Here is a 17,639-nt window from a genome sequence, read left to right as displayed (position 1 = left end):
AAGTATGATTCTGGGACTGCGGTGTGAAGAGTGACATTAGTTATACTAACTTGAAGCATGATCAGGTAACTGGTCACACTGACAGTTATATAAACACTGAGGCCCATGGAATACATCTTGATTAAATAATAAATGAATCAAAATCAGTCGTCGGATTTATATAATCAGTCATGATCCAATGTGCTTATTTGCTGAAGTTATTTGGCTGACAAATTGAGCTTTAATTTAGTTAGTTGATTCAGAGGATTGAATAGTCAGTCAATCATTAAAGTCAAGTATGGCTCTGAGACTGCAGAGGGTTCAGTGACATTGGTCGCAGTGACTTGTAGCTGTTTAGGCTACTGTTCACTGATTTGCCACTGAGGCCTCATGAACTCATTCTCAACTTTAAATGATTATACAAGCCATTTTAGTGGACACAATTCCAGTGGACCTACATGTGCAAGGATGCTTCTGATCAGACAAGATGCTGTGCAAGGATCAATCTCTGATGTTATCGTCAGCTGTATTCTTCTTAGTATAATGCTACTGGAGTTGTATAATCAGCAGATAAATTTAGATTTATATTGATATTGTTATTTTTCAGAATTAAGCATGGTTATGCCCTGATATTTGGTTGGGCTACCAATGAATTGATGGTTGTAGTCTGCACCTGCAAGGATTCCAAAGTCGGTGAGGTGATCAGACTTAATTTTGGCTGCCAATTTTATTCCCCTGTTTCTCGGGAATTTGGCAGTAGCTCCAAGTCCTTGCACATGTAGGTCGACTAGAATTGTGTCCACCAAAATGGTTTGTACTTGATAGACAAAGCTGCCAAATCGTACTGATGGCTGTACCACCTGGTAGACTTGTGGTCCTGTATCCAATAGGTACCCAGAAATACTCAATGTCGTCTGGGTTACAGCCCTTAATTGTAAATCATCTGCCAACCTTTTTATTGACAAATATTCTCTGGGACCCTTGGTCAAACAACCCACGGGTATGTACCTCGGCCCTCTTATTCTGGATGGTAATTTGAACAGTAGGCAAAGTCGCAGTATTTTTTATCTTTGTTGATAGGGCACTAATTTTTTGGTGCACCTTGGATTAACATACTGTGGTGGGTATGTTATCTTCCACGTTGGGGATTTGGAGACTTTGTTTTGGTGTCTCCACACAATGCTGCATAGTGCTGACCCTTGTTACACCTATTACAGGTGTGTAATTGGGTCTCACAGTTGATGATGTTGTGTTTCTTGAGGCACTTCGTGCAATGTTGCAAATCTTTGAGTCACTCAACACGGGCGTCTCGACCAGGAAAATTAGGGCAGTGGTACATTGAATGTTTCTCTTGAGAGAACAAACATGTTCCATAGCTTCCAGTACCCTCGTACTGGAAGTAGGGCGATTTCATTTCATTTCATTTCATTTCATTTCAGTACTTCCAGTAGGGCCTCGTAGCCTGGTGGATAGCGCGCAGGGCTCGTAATTCTGTGGCGCGGGTTCGATTCCCGCACGAGGCAGAAACAAATGGGCAAAGTTTCTTTCACCCTGAATGCCCCTGTTACCTAGCAGTAAATAGGCACCTGGGAGTTAGTCAGCTGTCACGGGCTGCTTCCTGGGGGTGGAGGCCTGGTCGAGGACCGGGCCGCGGGGACACTAAAGCCCCGAAATCATCTCAAGATAACCTCAAGAAGAAGATAACCCTTTGGAGTCACGGTCTTGGATAACACAGTAACTATAGGCTTGGAGGGTCCCACTGCACATACGCCCACTCTTCCACTGTTCCACTTTGATGTGGAATTATATTGTTTAGATTGATTTGGAGTACCTTTGGTACTCTGTGGTTTACTATTATTGGTTTCTGAAGGTTTACTTGGTGGTTTGAATTTGTAATGTGTTTGTAGTTGATGAATTACTGAATCCAAACCTTCATATATTTCATTTAAGGATAATATACTTTATTGTAGTGAGCACTCATTTGTCTCAATATGTCCCTAGGTATTTTCTCCTGGACAACTATTTTCAAGACCAAGTCAGCCCCGTTTGATAGACTGGTCAGGCTGAGGGTCTTCATCAGGAAGTCTACCTCCAGCTTAAGGACTTGGAGTGAATCAGCTAAAGCAATGAAGGCAACAGCTCATGCACTAAATGTGATGTTCTTACTTCTGAATCAGCATAATTATCATTGAGGAGTTGTACTGCAAGGTCACAGCCGTCGTTAGTTAACCTCAGATGGCACACTACTGTTTTAGCTTTACCTGATAATTGACCTTGCAGATAAGAGAATTTACTATTCTTAGGTAAAGGATGTTGTGAGTCCACAATGTCTACGAATTTGTTCCAAAATTCGTCCCAATCTTCCTCATCTTTTCCTGAGAAAGTGGATAAATTAATTGGAGGGAGTCGAGCTTCAGCTTGACTCACATTAGATGAAACTGTTGTTGTTGTTGCCTTGTTCTGGGCAATTATATAGACGAAAGGCTGTAATGTGGCCTGAATGTGACCTTCATAAATCGGCAGATCAACCATAATATCACCTATTTCTGTTTCTGATAAGTTAGTGCTGGCAATTTCAGCCACATATGTCGCTATTTGGTATTTGACTTGCTCAAATTTACCTGCAGTTGCTTGATAATAGCTTTCTAGGTCAGCATAATCAACTGGAGATTGTTGTGACAAATCTTCACATTTCTTGATCTGTCATGTTAAGTGATCCTTAAGTCCTATATGGGTTCTTTTCATTTTTCCTGCAGTATCCATACTGGCTGTTTGGTTTGTATTTACACGGCTTGTTTTTGTGTTGCTCATAATGCAGAACAAATACTGTAGTTAGTATCCTAGGGTCATCCTACCTTGTCTTAAGGTTAGCACTTAAAATTAAATACCGTTATATATATATATATATATATATATATATATATATATATATATATATATATATATATATATATATATATATATATATATATATATATATATATATATATATATATATTGGTGTATACTGGCAGCAGGTTTTCTTTTAAACATGTCTCATTAAATATGACCACATATTCTGTATTTACTATCTTCTGATTTAGGGCTTCTATCCCTCTAACTATTTTTCTAGCATCAGGCCTTAGCGGAAAGAGGAGTTCTCCAGAACTCTTTTTCGTTATGTCAAGGTGAAGAAAATTGAATTACTATAGAATGTATTACATTTATTTATACAATTTGCACAACGTTTCAAACCTCCATGGTTCATTCTCAAGTGAATAGAAATTACAGAATTCATTAATTTATACCAGTACGGGGTCAGGTGATAAACAAGTACAATAAAGGGAAAGACAAGGGGGATACATAGGGGATAAATAGGAGATAAATGGGGATAAATGGGGGGACGAAGCACATACAAAGATTAAATAGGCCTGTTATGTTGAGCAGTGTTTTCTGTGTTGGCATCGCTATATTCCGGTCTTGTCCTTACTCTCATGGTGGGTAGAGTAAATAGTTCCGTGATTTGGGTGTTCATGGTAGGTTCTATTCATAAGAATAGAACAACCTACTCAGTCCCTAGGCATAGATGTAGCGTGGCGACCATTCAGGCTAGTTTGTATTTGTGTTTCTCACGTGTGCCCCAAAAAATGAGGTGATTTGATAAAATACTATGCCCAAGATTACCATAAGAGCGCCGTCGGGATGGTGGGGTAAATAGCTTCGGTTACCATCATCTTTTGAATGGTCGTGATGGTCGAGTGGTGAAGGTGTCCTGTACGCCAGATGAATAGTGCTATTGGCAGTATGGGTTCGAGTCACTTCTGGGGTGTGAGTTTTCGGTTATATATATATATATATATATATATATATATATATATATATATATATATATATATATATATATATATATATATATAATATATATATATATATATATTAGTATATTTTGGTAGCAGTCTTTCCTGTAGACATATATTATTAAATATGACCGAAAAAGTAAGATTAATAATTCTAACACGAATTTTCTCAATCTTTCGTACATTTCGTTTCACTGTTGGAGGTAAATCAAAAATCAATTCTCCAAAATTCATTTTTATTTCTAGTCTGACGCGACACGAGCGCGTTTCGTAAAACTTATTACATTTTCAAAGACTTTAGTTCACAAATACACAACTGAATAGAACAATAGTTCTATTCAGTTGTGTATTTGTGAACTAAAGTCTTTGAAAATGTAATAAGTTTTACGAAACGTGCTCGTGTCGCGTCAGACTAGAAATAAAAATGAATTTTGGAGAATTGATTTTTGATTTACCTCCAACAGTGAAACGAAATGTACGAAAGATTGAGAAAATTCGTGTTAGAATTATTAATCTTACTTTTTCGGTCATATTTAATAATATATATATATATATATATATATATATATATATATATATATATATATATATATATATATATATATATATATATGTATATATATATATATATATATATATATATATATATATATATATATATATATATATATATATATATATTTATATATATATATATATAACTCCAGTTTTGGAGAACTGAAATTTTGAAATAGGAGTTCTCCAGTTCCTTAAAAGTACGAAAATGAGTTTTGGAGAACTCCTATTTCAACTAAGCCCTGATGCTAAGAAAATAGTTAGAGGGATAGAAGCCCTAAACCAGAAAATAATAAATACAGAATATGCGGTCATATTCAATGAAATATATATATATATATATATATATATATATATATATATATATATATATATATATATATATATATATATATATATATATATGAAGGAAAGTGAAACGCCATGCAACCTCTGAAGAGACAACTAACACAACACCTATACCCCCTATTAGACTATTTTACAGGAACTTCTTTTCCACAGTCCATAAAACGGAGGAAAGGGTCCTGAAAGATATTGTCAGTAGAAACGTTATCCCTACAGACAAAAATCAGAAGATACAACTGACGATTTACTATAAAACCAGAAAAACGGCCAGCCTACTCATGAGAAACTCTCCAGACACAAAGCAGAACGTTTTAAAAGAGACCAACGTCGTCTATGCCTTCAAATGCCCTCTTGGGGACTGTAAGCCTCAAAAAACCCAGTATATAGGCAAGGTAACAACGTCTCTTTCCAGGCGTTTAACGATGCATAAGCAACAGGGCTCCATTAAGGAACGTATAATCTCTTCCCACAAACAAACCATCACTAGAGAAATCTTAGCAAACAACACAGAAATCATCGATAGATACAGCGATAGCAGGCGGTTTGACGTCTGTGAGGCACTACACATCAAGAAGTCAACACCAGCAATCAACAGCCAATTAATGCACAACTATATTCTACCCACTTCAAGACTCCGCTCCAATATAGAAGCATCAAGAAATATGGACCAATAGGCTTTCTACAATTACTTCCATTCAATACCCATTGTTTCCGTGTTCTATCTTGTGTTTGAATTTAATACCCATTCAATACCCATTGTTGAAAGTTTGTTTTCACCTCATCCACCTCACCCTAATGTAGATATAAACCTCGAAGATGTGTAAGCTCTATTCAGTTTCAGTTATGTGTTTGTAAACTAAAGTCTTTGAAAATGTAATAAGTTTTACGAAACGCGCTCAAGTCTTTGAGTCAAGTCAAACGCGTCAGACTAGAAATAAAAATGAATTTTGGAGAATTGATCTTTGAATTACCATCAACAGTGAAAAGAAACGTAAGAAAGATAGAGAAAATTCGTGTTAGAATTATTAATCTTACTTTTTTGGTCATATTTAATAATATATGTCTACAGGAAAGACTGCTACCAAAATATACTAATATATATATATATATATATATATATATATATATATATATATATATATATATATATATATATATATATATATATATATATATATATATATATATATATATATATATATATATATACATATATATACATATATATATATATATATATATATATATATATATATATATATATATATATATATATATATATATATATATATATATATTAGTATATTTTGGTAGCAGTCTTTCCTGTAGACATATATTATTAAATATGACCGAAAAAGTAAGATTAATAATTCTAACACGAATTTTCTCAATCTTTCGTACATTACGCTTCACTGTTGGAGGTAAATCAAAAATCACTTCTCCAAAATTCATTTTTATTTCTAGTCTGACGCGACACGGGCGCGTTTCGTAAAACTTATTACATTTTCAAAGACTTCACAAATACACAACTGATTAGAACTTACGTCTCTCTGATATTATATCTACATTTGAGTGAGGTGGGAAGGGTGATGTGGCATTAACACAAGACAGAACAGGAGGGGATATTAATAGGGTATTAAAAGTATCAACACAAGACAGAACATGCGTTAATATCAGTTGTGTATTTGTGAAGTCTTTGAAAATGTAATAAGTTTTACGAAACGCGCCCGTGTCGCGTCAGACTAGAAATAAAAATGAATTTTGGAGAAGTGATTTTTGATTTACCTCCAACAGTGAAGCGTAATGTACGAAAGATTGAGAAAATTCGTGTTAGAATTATTAATCTTACTTTTTCGGTCATATTTAATAATATATATATATATATATATATATATATATATATATATATATATATATATATATATATATATATATATATATATATATATATATATATATATATATATATATATGTAGTATGTACACATAAATATTTACTTTATTTGAACTTTGTTACAAAAAAGGAGTTACATATGGGGTACAAAGATGGTTATCATAGGTTGTCGAGTTCCTCCAGCTCCTCAGATGGCAGGCAGGAACCCTGGATGCAGTGCGCATTTCCCCTCTGTATCGCCACACTGAGGCGCTGGAAAAGAAACTTGCAGCTCTTGGGTCCCTTGTTGTTTCAATGAGCCTAGAACCCAGTTCCTTCAAAAAACTGGTAGCACTTTTACCCCAGGCACCGAGTGTCTCAGAAGCAATGGGGACAAAATTGTAGTGGTGATCCAGTTCACTATACTTACGGGATTTGGCTGCTTCTCTGTGGGTGGCAGCGCCACCTGGTTGTGCAACACTGAGGTTAATGTAGGTGTTAGCCAGGGTTGATACGCACGTGTAGTCCCATACCAACTGCTTGCCATTCTTCCAGGGGTTCACTGTGATACCATCCGGGCGACCAATAAGAGCATCAGAGTTATGGGGCGTTAGGTAACGGGGCTCTCTTTCAGCTGGGCATCCAGCTGTGGTGAGGCTCCTCTTGATGATGTCGTTAACTTCATTGTGCCTTGAGTGCCATCCCCCTGTGCTTTGGCAGAATAGGCCATGGTGGCCGTACCTGTCAGCCACCACCTCGCCGCAAATACACCTATATCTGGTGTGGATTGGGGCAGCAAGGCGGAGGGCCACAGCAATTCGGAGGGCGTGTGGTATGAGACGCGTGCCAGTTTCCGACATTGGGGTTGCTAACACGAAATCCCCTGCATGTGGTGCTGCTACTGCTGTGAGGCGAGCAATGTCGTGTTGTGTTGTTGCAGCACCCAGGCACTCTGCAGCAACTTGGTCTACAATGGGGCCATCCCAGCTGGATTGCTTGTGGGTTTTTGGGGATGGTGGTTGAGGTGATTGGCCTGCACGAGAGGCCCACTCTGTGGCACAGCGTGTAAAATTGGGATCATGTACACCTGCCAGCTGATGTAAGTGGGCAGGTAGAATTTCCTTCACAAGGTCGTCGGATGCTGATAAGGAGGACAGGAAGGCTGGAACAGCGATTTGCGTTGCTGTTCGAACTCCGAGGCCCCCAAGTCTTACGGGAAGAGAGGCTTGTTTCCACTGTAGATCATCGAGAGAGAGGTTAAGGGCTTTTTCTAGCATTGATTTCAGTAACCGGTCATACTCACTTAGTTTTTGGCTACTGTAAGATGGTGAACACCTCAGAAAGTAGGTTAACCTGGGGAGGGACAGACATCTGGTGATGAGGTAGACTGCATCATGAGCATCAATATCCTCAATCCTCCCATCCATCCTCTTAAGGTCGGCGATTTTCTTATCAAGGACCTCATCGATGGCTTTCAACCCCAGGGGAGCTCCTAGGAGTGTCCTGTCTTCAGGTTTAGTTTTATGGATATTTGGCAGAAGACCCTCTATTCTCTCTACGATGCCCTGGTTGGAACATATTATTTCACATTTAGAAGGGTTCAGGGTGAGGCCTAAAACTGCATCTTGCTCCTGGAGTTTTCTGATGTCCTCCAGGAGGGAGTCTTGGGAACCAGCTAGGGTACCATCATCCAAGAACCAGATGTTAAGCTCGCTGGACAGGACCTCTGTGACTTGTTTGATGACTAAGCAGAAAAGGAGAGGAGCAAGGGGGTCACCCTGTTGGACGCCTTCTCGCGAGTCAATTTCATGTTCGCCAAAAAGTAGCTTAAGATCCATACTGTAGCATGAATGTACAAAAGGGTAGAGGGAAGGGAAATGACTATGAACCGCACGGAGTACACATCCCTCCGCACCAAATTGAAGGCATTTTTGAAATCTAGCTTGATAAGGGCCTTTTCGTCTGTGATGTTGGCGATGAAGGCTCGAGCTGCATGGGCTGCCGCCTCACACCCTTGTGGAATGCCAAACAGGAGCTGTTTTGGCTTCAGCATGTTGGCCGCTGCATCACTAACTGTTCTTGCAGCTGCCTTTGCGACGAGACGCCGGAGAGAATTGCCCACAGCTATTGGCCTGATCCCTCCATCCTTTTTCTTTAGAGCACAGAGAGATGCCCCAAAAGAGATAGGTCTTATGGACGCTGGTATGTTGCCAGCTAGACATGTGTTGGTGAATCTGGTTAGTTCCACCAAGAGGTTCTTTGCAATGTCACCCAGTGCAGGGTTGAGCATTTGCTTGAGGTGGTTGGGTTTTAGTCCTGTGAACCCACCTGCTGATCCTGTAGGGAAGGACATGGCTGCTTTATGGACCACAGATTCAGCCACCCAGAGAGGTTCTGCTCCGGTAGCCCCCACTTGTACAATGTCGTCCTCACGAGGAGCCCTGGGTGGGTGTTTCTCCCTTAGGGCTTGAGCTGTTGCGGCATCTCTGTCGGCAATTGAGTCCTCACTGGTGATGACTCGTATTGCGCCAATAGTGTTTCCTTCTTCTATTTTCTTGGTGACTGATGTTCTGATTTTTGATGTCTCGGTGATGTTTTGATGTCTCTATATATATATATATATATGTATATATATATATATATATATATATATATATATATATATATATATATATATATATATATATATATATATATAATATATATATATATATATATATATATATATATATATATAAATATATATGTACAGTAGGGTCACATATATATATATATATATATATATATATATATATATATATATATATATATATATATATATATATATATATATATATATATATATATATATATATATGTATATATATATCAAAAGGCGTCTTGTACATACCATTTGCGTTGCTTCTGGGAGTATGGGTTCGAGTCACTTCTGGGGTGTGAGTTTTCAGTTGCATATGTCCTGGGGACCATTCAGGCTTGTTCGCATGCGTATATATATATATATGTCGTACCTAGTAGCCAGAACTCACTTTTTGGCCTACTATTCAAGGCCCGATTTGCCTAATAAGCCAAGTTTTCCTGAATTATTATATTTTTTCTAATTTTTTTCTTATGAAATGATAAAGCTACCCATTTCATTATGTATGAGATCAATTTTTTTTTATTGGAGTTCAAATTAACGTAGATATATGACCGAACCTAACCAACCCTACCTAACCTAACCTAACCTATCTTTATAGGTTAGGTTTGGTTAGGTAGCCGAAAAAGTTAGGTTAGGTTAGGTTAGGTAGGTTAGGTAGTCGAAAAACAATTAATTCATGAAAACTTGGCTTATTAGGCAAATCGGGCCTTGCATAGTAGGCTGAGAAGTGCGTTCTGGCTATTAGGTACGACATATATATATCTAATCATACACAAACATGATTTGAATCCAGTGTCACTGGAATTACTATTAGGTTAGCTTTTCAAAATCCCCCTAGGTAGGTGTAGACATTAATTAATCACTCAAAGGTGCAATGATTATAAGTTAACAATTATATATACACAATTCAATTCGAGCTGGAAAAATTCCATCTAAGATATGGTTTCACCATTAATTAAAGGTGCTAGGTTGTTTAATGTATTACAACTAGACTATGGAAATAAATGGGACTAGAATGTACAACAATTAGTTCAACTAGTCAATGGTAATATGGGACTAGGTTATCAATAAACACTTGTCAATGTAAATATCCTACCCGGAGGTGGAATGGCATTTAATAAATATTGTATTGAGGAGACAAGTGCAATATATATATTTTAAATAATTCTCTATTTAAGAGAAAGTATACACATAAGTGTTGATGTTAGGCTCTTATTTACCTTCAGTATTATTTAGAAGTATTAAATCTAATTATTGACGTCGTGAAATTAACTCCACAAATTTAATGTATTATAAACTTGCGAGGACGCAGCCGGTAATTTGGTTACTTTTAAGTTAAGTGGTGTCACTCCGCGGAATAACACTTCACGAAATTGGTGAGTGACCTTGAAGTTCCTAGAGAGGCTGGGTGTCCTGAGGGGCTCGTGTGTCCTGAGGGGCTCGTGTGTCCTGAGGGCTCGCGTGTCCTGAGGGGCTCGTGTATCCTGAGGGGCTCGCGTGTCCTGAGGAGCACGCGTGTCCTGAGGGGCTCGTGTGTCCTGAGGGGCTCGTGTGTCCTGAGAGGCTCGCGTGTCCTAAGGGGCTCGTGTGTCCTGAGGGCTCGCGTGTCCTGAGGGGCTCGTGTGTCCTGAGGGGCTCGCGTGTCCTGAGGGGGCTCGCATGTCCTGAGGGGCTCGCGTGTCCTGAGGGGCTCGTGTGTTCTGAGGGGCTCGCGTGTTCTGAGGGGCTCGCGTGTCCTGAGGGGCTCGCGTGTTCTGAGGGGCTCGCGTGTCCTGAGGGGGCTCGCGTGTCCTGAGGGGCTCGCCTGTCCTGAGGGGCTCGTGTGTTCTGAGGGGCTTGCGTGTCCTGAGGGGCTCGCGTGTCCTGAGGGGCTCGCGTGTTCTGTGGGGCTCGCGTGTCCTGTGGGGCTCGCGTGTCCTGAGGGGCTCGCGTGTCCTGAGGAGCACGCGTGTCCTGAGGGGCTCGTGTGTCCTGAGGGGCTCGTGTGTCCTGAGAGGCTCGCGTGTCCTAAGGGGCTCGTGTGTCCTGAGGGCTCGCGTGTCCTGAGGGGCTCGTGTGTCCTGAGGGGCTCGCGTGTCCTGAGGGGGCTCGCGTGTCCTGAGGGGCTCGCGTGTCCTGAGGGGCTCGTGTGTTCTGAGGGGCTCGCGTGTTCTGAGGGGCTCGCGTGTCCTGAGGGGCTCGCGTGTTCTGAGGGGCTCGCGTGTCCTGAGGGGGCTCGCGTGTCCTGAGGGGCTCGTGTGTTCTGAGGGGCTTGCGTGTCCTGAGGGGCTCGCGTGTCCTGAGGGGCTCGCGTGTTCTGTGGGGCTCGCGTGTCCTGTGGGGCTCGCGTGTCCTGAGGGGCTCGCGTGTCCTGAGGGGCTCGCGTGTTCTGAGGGGCTCGCGTGTTCTGAGGGGCTCGCGTGTCCTGAGGGGCTCGCGTGTCCTGAGGGGCTCGCGTGTCCTGAGGGGCTCGCGTGTCCTGAGGGGCTCGCGTGTTCTGAGGGGCTCGCGTGTTCTGAGGGGCTCGCGTGTCCTGAGGGGCTCGCGTGTCCTGAGGGGCTCGCGTGTCCTGAGGGGCTCGCGTGTCCTGAGGGGCTCGCGTGTCCTGAGGGGCTCGCGTGTCCTGAGGGGCTCGCGTGCCCTGAGGGGCTCGCGTGTTCTGAGGGGCTCGCGTGTCTGAGGGGCTCGAGTGTCCTGAGGGGCTCGCGTGTCCTGAGGGGCTCACGTGTCCTGAGGGGCTCGCGTGTTCTGAGGGGCTCGCGTGTCCTGAGGGGCTCGCGTGTCCTGAGGGGCTAGCGTGTCCTGAGGGGCTCGCGTGTTCTGAGGGGTTCGCGTGTTCTGAGGGGCTCGTGTGTCCTGAGGGGCTCGCGTGTCCTGAGGGGCTCGCGTGTTCTGAGGGGCTCGCGTGTCCTGAGGGGCTCGCGTGTCCTGAGGGGTTCGCGTGTCCTGAGGGGCTCGCGTGTCCTGAGGGGCTCGCGTGTCCTGAGGGGCTCGCGTGTTCTGAGGGGCTCGCGTGTCCTGAGGGGCTCGCGTGTCCTGAGGGGCTCGCGTGTCCTGAGGGGCTCGTGTGTCCTGAGGGGCTCGCGTGTCCTGAGGGGCTCGCGTGTTCTGAGGGGCTCGCGTGTCCTGAGGGGCTCACGTGTCCTGAGGGGCTCGCGTGTCCTGAGGGGCTCGCGTGTCCTGAGGGGCTCGCGTGTCCTGAGGGGCTCGTGTGTTCTGAGGGGCTCGCGTGTTCTGAGGGGCTCGCGTGTCCTGAGGGGCTCGCGTGTCCTGAGGGGCTCGCGTGTCCTGAGGGGCTCGCGTGTCCTGAGGGTCATGTGTGGCCAATCTTCCAATGAAAATGTATTGCTTACTAATTTATTACACTAGTTTTTTCAATCTGATGGAACAGTGTAGTATTTATGGTTCGTTGTGGACCATTTTTCATGATCCTGGTTCGAAGTTGGCCAAACAATGTTAGAACTGACCTGTGAGATTTTTATTTATTTAATTTATATGAATTTATATGGAATTTATATTTTACGTTAGTTTATATATTTCGATAACAAATGGTATGAGGTTTAGTGGACTGCATATCTTAAAAAATGTCTCACAAATGGCTTTCCATACACAATATGGGGGGTTTATGGTTTGTATATGTAGTTAATTATTGGTTAGCAGACTTTCACTACAGTATAAGACTACACACACACACACACACACACACACACACACACACACACACACACACACACACACACACACACACACACACACACACACACACACACACACACACACACACACACACACACTCACACACACACTCACACACACACACACACACACACACACACACACACACACACACACACACACACACACACACACACACACACACACACACACACGATATATATATATATATATATATATATATATATATATATATATATATATATATGCATATATATATATATATATATATATATATATATATATATATATATATATATATATATATATATATATATATATATATATATATATATATATGCATATATATATATATATATATATATATATATATATATATATATATATATATATATATATATATATATATATATATATATATGTGTGTGTATGTATATATATGTATGTCGTACCTAGTAGCCAGAACGTACTTCTCAGCCTACTATGCGAGGCCTGATTTGCCTAATAAGCCAAGTTTTCCTGAATTAATATATTTTCTCTAATTTTTTGCTTATGAAATGATAAAGCTACCCATTTTATTATGTATGAGGTCAATTTTTTTTTATTGGAGTAAAAATTAACGTAGATATATGACCGAACCTAACCAACCCTACCTAACCTAACCTAACCTATCTTTATAGGTTAGGTTAGGTTAGGTTAGGTAGATTAGGTAGTCGAAAAACAATTAATTCATGAAAACTTGGCTTATTAGGCAAATCGGGCCCTGCATAATAGGCTGAGAAGTGCGTTCTGGCTACTAGGTACGACATGTATATATATGTATATATATATGTATATATATGTATATATATATATATATATATGTATATGTTTATATGTATATATATGTATATATATATATATATATATATATATATATATATATATATATATATATATATATATATATATATATATATATATATATATATATATATAGTAGGCATCCTTCAGTCTCGGGAGACTATGGAGTTGCGCCCTAGTTGTCAATCCTGGTGCAGCGTCTGGTGTGACTAATGAGGCCAATCCGAGAGTGGCAGTCCTTCCCACACCGAGCACAAACGAAGTCCGATTCTGGTCTGTCTTCCTGGCTACCGGCTTTCCTTCTCTGTCTCTTTGCCTCCAATTCCTTGGCAAGTGACTCCTCGAACATGGAGAGACCTCTTTGAACAGACTGCCTCCAGGCTGAACGGTCTGCAGCCAATGTCTCCCACGTAGCAAGATCAACGTCCATGGCTTGCATGTCCCTCTTGCATACGTCTTTGTACCGTAGCTGGGGCTTGCCTGTTGGACGCTTTCCCTGCATCAGCTCTCCATACAGGAGATCCTTGGGGATCCTGCTGTAGCCCATTCGCACAACGTGCCTGAGCCAGCGCATTCGTCTCTGTTTCAGCATTGTGTACATGCTGGTGATTCTTGCTCTCCCCAAGACGTTGTTGTTTGTCACCTTATCCTGCCAGGTGATGTCCAAGATGTGTCTAAGGCAGCGCATGTGGTAGGCATTCAGCCGTCTTTCCTGACGGGCGCGGAGTGTCCAAGACTCACTGCCATAAAGGAGAGTGCTCAGGACACAGGCTCTGTAAACCTGAATCTTAGTATACTCAGTTAGCCTATTGTTGGCCCACACTCTCTTTGTCAGTTTGGACATGGTAGTAGATGCCTTACCGATGCGTTTGTTTAGCTCCGTATCAAGAGAGAGGGAGTCAGAGATTGTGGAGCCCAGGTACACGAAGTCGTGAACGACTTCCAGTTTGGAATCAGAGATGCCGATGTCAGGTGGGGAGTCCACTCCTTGTCCCATGACTTGTGTTTTCTTCAGACTGATGGTGAGTCCGAAAGCCTGAGAGGCCTCGCTGAAGCGGGTTATGAGCCGTTGGAGGTCTTCAGCTGAGTGGGCAGTGACTGCTGCGTCGTCGGCAAAAAGGAAGTCGCGCAGACACCTCAGCCGAACCTCTGTCTTGGCTCTCAGCCTGGCGAGGTTAAAGAGCTTTCCATCCGACCTGGTCCGGAGGTAAATACCTTCCGTGACAGATCCGAAGGCGTGCCGCAGCATAACTGCAAAGAAAATCCCGAATAGGGTTGGAGCCAGTACGCAGCCCTGCTTTACTCCACTTTGGATGTCAAAGGCGTCTGATGTTAGGCCATCAAAGACCACGGTGCCCCTCATGTTCTCATGGAAAGATCTGATGATGCTGAGGAGCCTGGGTGGGCATCCGATCTTGGGGAGGATCTTGAACAGGCCATCCCAGCTGACGAGGTCGAAGGCCTTCGTCAGATCTATGAAGGCTACGAAGAGTGGCTGCTTCTGTTCCCTGCATTTCTCCTGCAGTTGTCTGAGGGAAAAGACCATGTCGATGGTGGACCTGCCAGCTCTGAATCCTCATTGTGATTCTGGATAGACTTTCTCTGCAAGTACTTGGAGCCTCTTCAATGCGACTCGAGCAAACAGCTTTCCGACAATACTGAGGAGGGAGATTCCACGGTAGTTGTTGCAGTCGCCCCTGTCACCTTTATTCTTATACAGTGTGACGATGTTGGCATCCCTCATGTCCTGTGGCACCTCTCCTTCTTCCCAGCAGAGGCAGAGAATTTCATGCAGTTCCATGAGCATGCTACCTCTGCAGCACTTCAAGGTCTCAGCAGGAATGCCATCTTTGCCAGGAGCTTTACCAGAAGCAAGGGAGTCTAGGGCATCGCTGAGTTCTTTGAGGGTCGGTTCGCTGTCGAGCTCCATTAACACAGGCAGGCACTCAATGGCGCTCAGGGCGTCTTCGATGACCACATTGTCCCTGGCGTATAGTTCAGAGTAGTGCTCGACCCAGCGCTTCAGCTGCAGTGTCTGGTCCTGAATCACTTCGCCAGTGGCAGATTTCAGAGGAGCGGTCTTCCTCTGGATTGGGCCGAGGGCCTGCTTGATGCCGTCATACATTCCCCTTACATTGCCTGTATCCGTTGCAGTCTGTATCTGGGAGCAGAGTTGGAGCCAATAGTTGTTGGCACATTGCCTGGCGCTCTGCTGCATTTTGCAGCGGACGGCCCGAAGGATCTGTAAGTTGCGCTGACTTGGGCAGGCTTTGTAGGCTGCCAAGGCGTTTCTCTTCTCTTCGATGACAGGTGTCATCTCTTCCGAGTGAGCCTCGAATCAGTCTGCTGACCTGCTGGTCTTCTTGCCAAAGGTGGATATGCCAGCGTTGAACACAGCGTCTCTGAAGGGCTCCCATCTTTTACAGGCAGTGACCCCAGCTGGGCCAGGGAGAGCTTCCTCGAGCACGCGTGCAAAATCTTCCACCTTGTCCTGGTTGCGGGTCTTGGTGGGGTCGATGCGAGGTCTGCCCGCCTTTTTCGAGTGATGAATCTTCTTTGGTTGCATCTTGACCCTGCTACATACTAGTGAGTGGTCGGTGTTACAGACAGCACTCTGGTAGCTACGCGTAATCTTGGCGCTGGGTAGACTTGCACGCCTGGTAAGAATCAGGTCAAGCTGGTGCCAGTGCTTGGATCTGGGGTGTCTCCAAGATACTCGGTGTTGAGGCTTTGTGCCGAAGAACGTGTTGGTGACACAAAGACCATGAAGGCAGCAGAGTTCTAGCAGACGTTGCCCGTTCTCATTCATCCTCCCTATGCTGAATTGACCCAGATAAGTGGGCCAAATTTTGTGCTCGGCACCCACTCTGGCGTTGAAGTCACCGAGGATGAACAGTGGCTCCTTTACAGGGATTCTCGCTATGACACTGTTGAGATCATCGTAGAATTTTTCCTTTGCCTCTGCTGGAGAAGTCAGGGTTGGTGCATATGCACTAATTACATTGACTGGTCCTGTTTGGGAGTGCAGTTGCAGAGACAGAATTCGTTCAGAATTTATGGTTTATATATGTAGTTAATCAAAATTATTGATTAGCAGACATTCACTACAGTATAAGACTACACACACACACGCACACACACACACACACACACACACACACACACACACACACACACACACACACACACACACACACACACACACACTCCTCTCTCTTACGAGAGAGGAGGTCAAGAGACACCTGCTGGATCTGGATGTTAGAAAGGCGGTTGGTCCAGATGGGATCTCACCATGGGTACTGAAAGAGTGTGCAGAGGCACTTTGCTTGCCACTCTCCATAGTGTATAGTAAATCACTAGAGACGGGAGACCTACCAGAAATATGGAAGACGGCGAATGTGGTCCCAATATACAAAAAGGGCGACAGACAAGAGGCACTGAACTACAGGCCAGTGTCCTTGACTTGTATACCATGCAAGGTGATGGAGAAGATCGTGAGAAAAAACCTGGTAACACATCTGGAGAGAAGGGACTTCGTGACAAATCGCCAACATGGATTCAGGGAGGGTAAATCTTGCCTTACAGGCTTGATAGAATTCTACGATCAGGTGACACAGATTAAGCAAGAAAGAGAGGGCTGGGCGGACTGCATTTTCTTGGATTGTCGGAAAGCCTTTGACACAGTATCGCATAAGAGGCTGGTACATAAGCTGGAGAGACAGGCAGGTGTAGCTGGTAAGGTGCTCCAGTGGATAAGGGAGTATCTAAGCAATAGGAAGCAGAGAGTTACGGTGAGGGGTGAGACCTCCGATTGGCGTGAAGTCACCAGTGGAGTCCCACAGGGCTCTGTACTCGGTCCTATCTTGTTTCTGATATATGTAAATGATCTCCC

General features: G+C 43.0%; 1 protein-coding gene across 1 annotated transcript in view; it reads right to left on the bottom strand.

The window, feature by feature from the left end:
• Positions 1-2,097: 2,097 nt before the first annotated feature.
• The window catches only part of LOC138358166 (uncharacterized), a 38,175-nt gene continuing 22,633 nt past the window's right edge, over positions 2,098-17,639 (bottom strand). Inside the window, exon 2 of the mRNA XM_069315670.1 lies at positions 2,098-2,679. Within this exon, the coding sequence (XP_069171771.1) occupies positions 2,098-2,679 (582 nt within the window). The remainder of the gene's footprint in view (positions 2,680-17,639) is intronic.

The sequence above is a fragment of the Procambarus clarkii genome, chromosome 82 (assembly GCF_040958095.1).
Source record: "Procambarus clarkii isolate CNS0578487 chromosome 82, FALCON_Pclarkii_2.0, whole genome shotgun sequence".
In the NCBI taxonomy this organism is placed as follows: domain Eukaryota; kingdom Metazoa; phylum Arthropoda; class Malacostraca; order Decapoda; family Cambaridae; genus Procambarus; species Procambarus clarkii.
The sequence above is the reverse complement of the archived record's forward strand: the minus strand, read 5'-3'. Positions and strand labels throughout refer to the sequence as shown.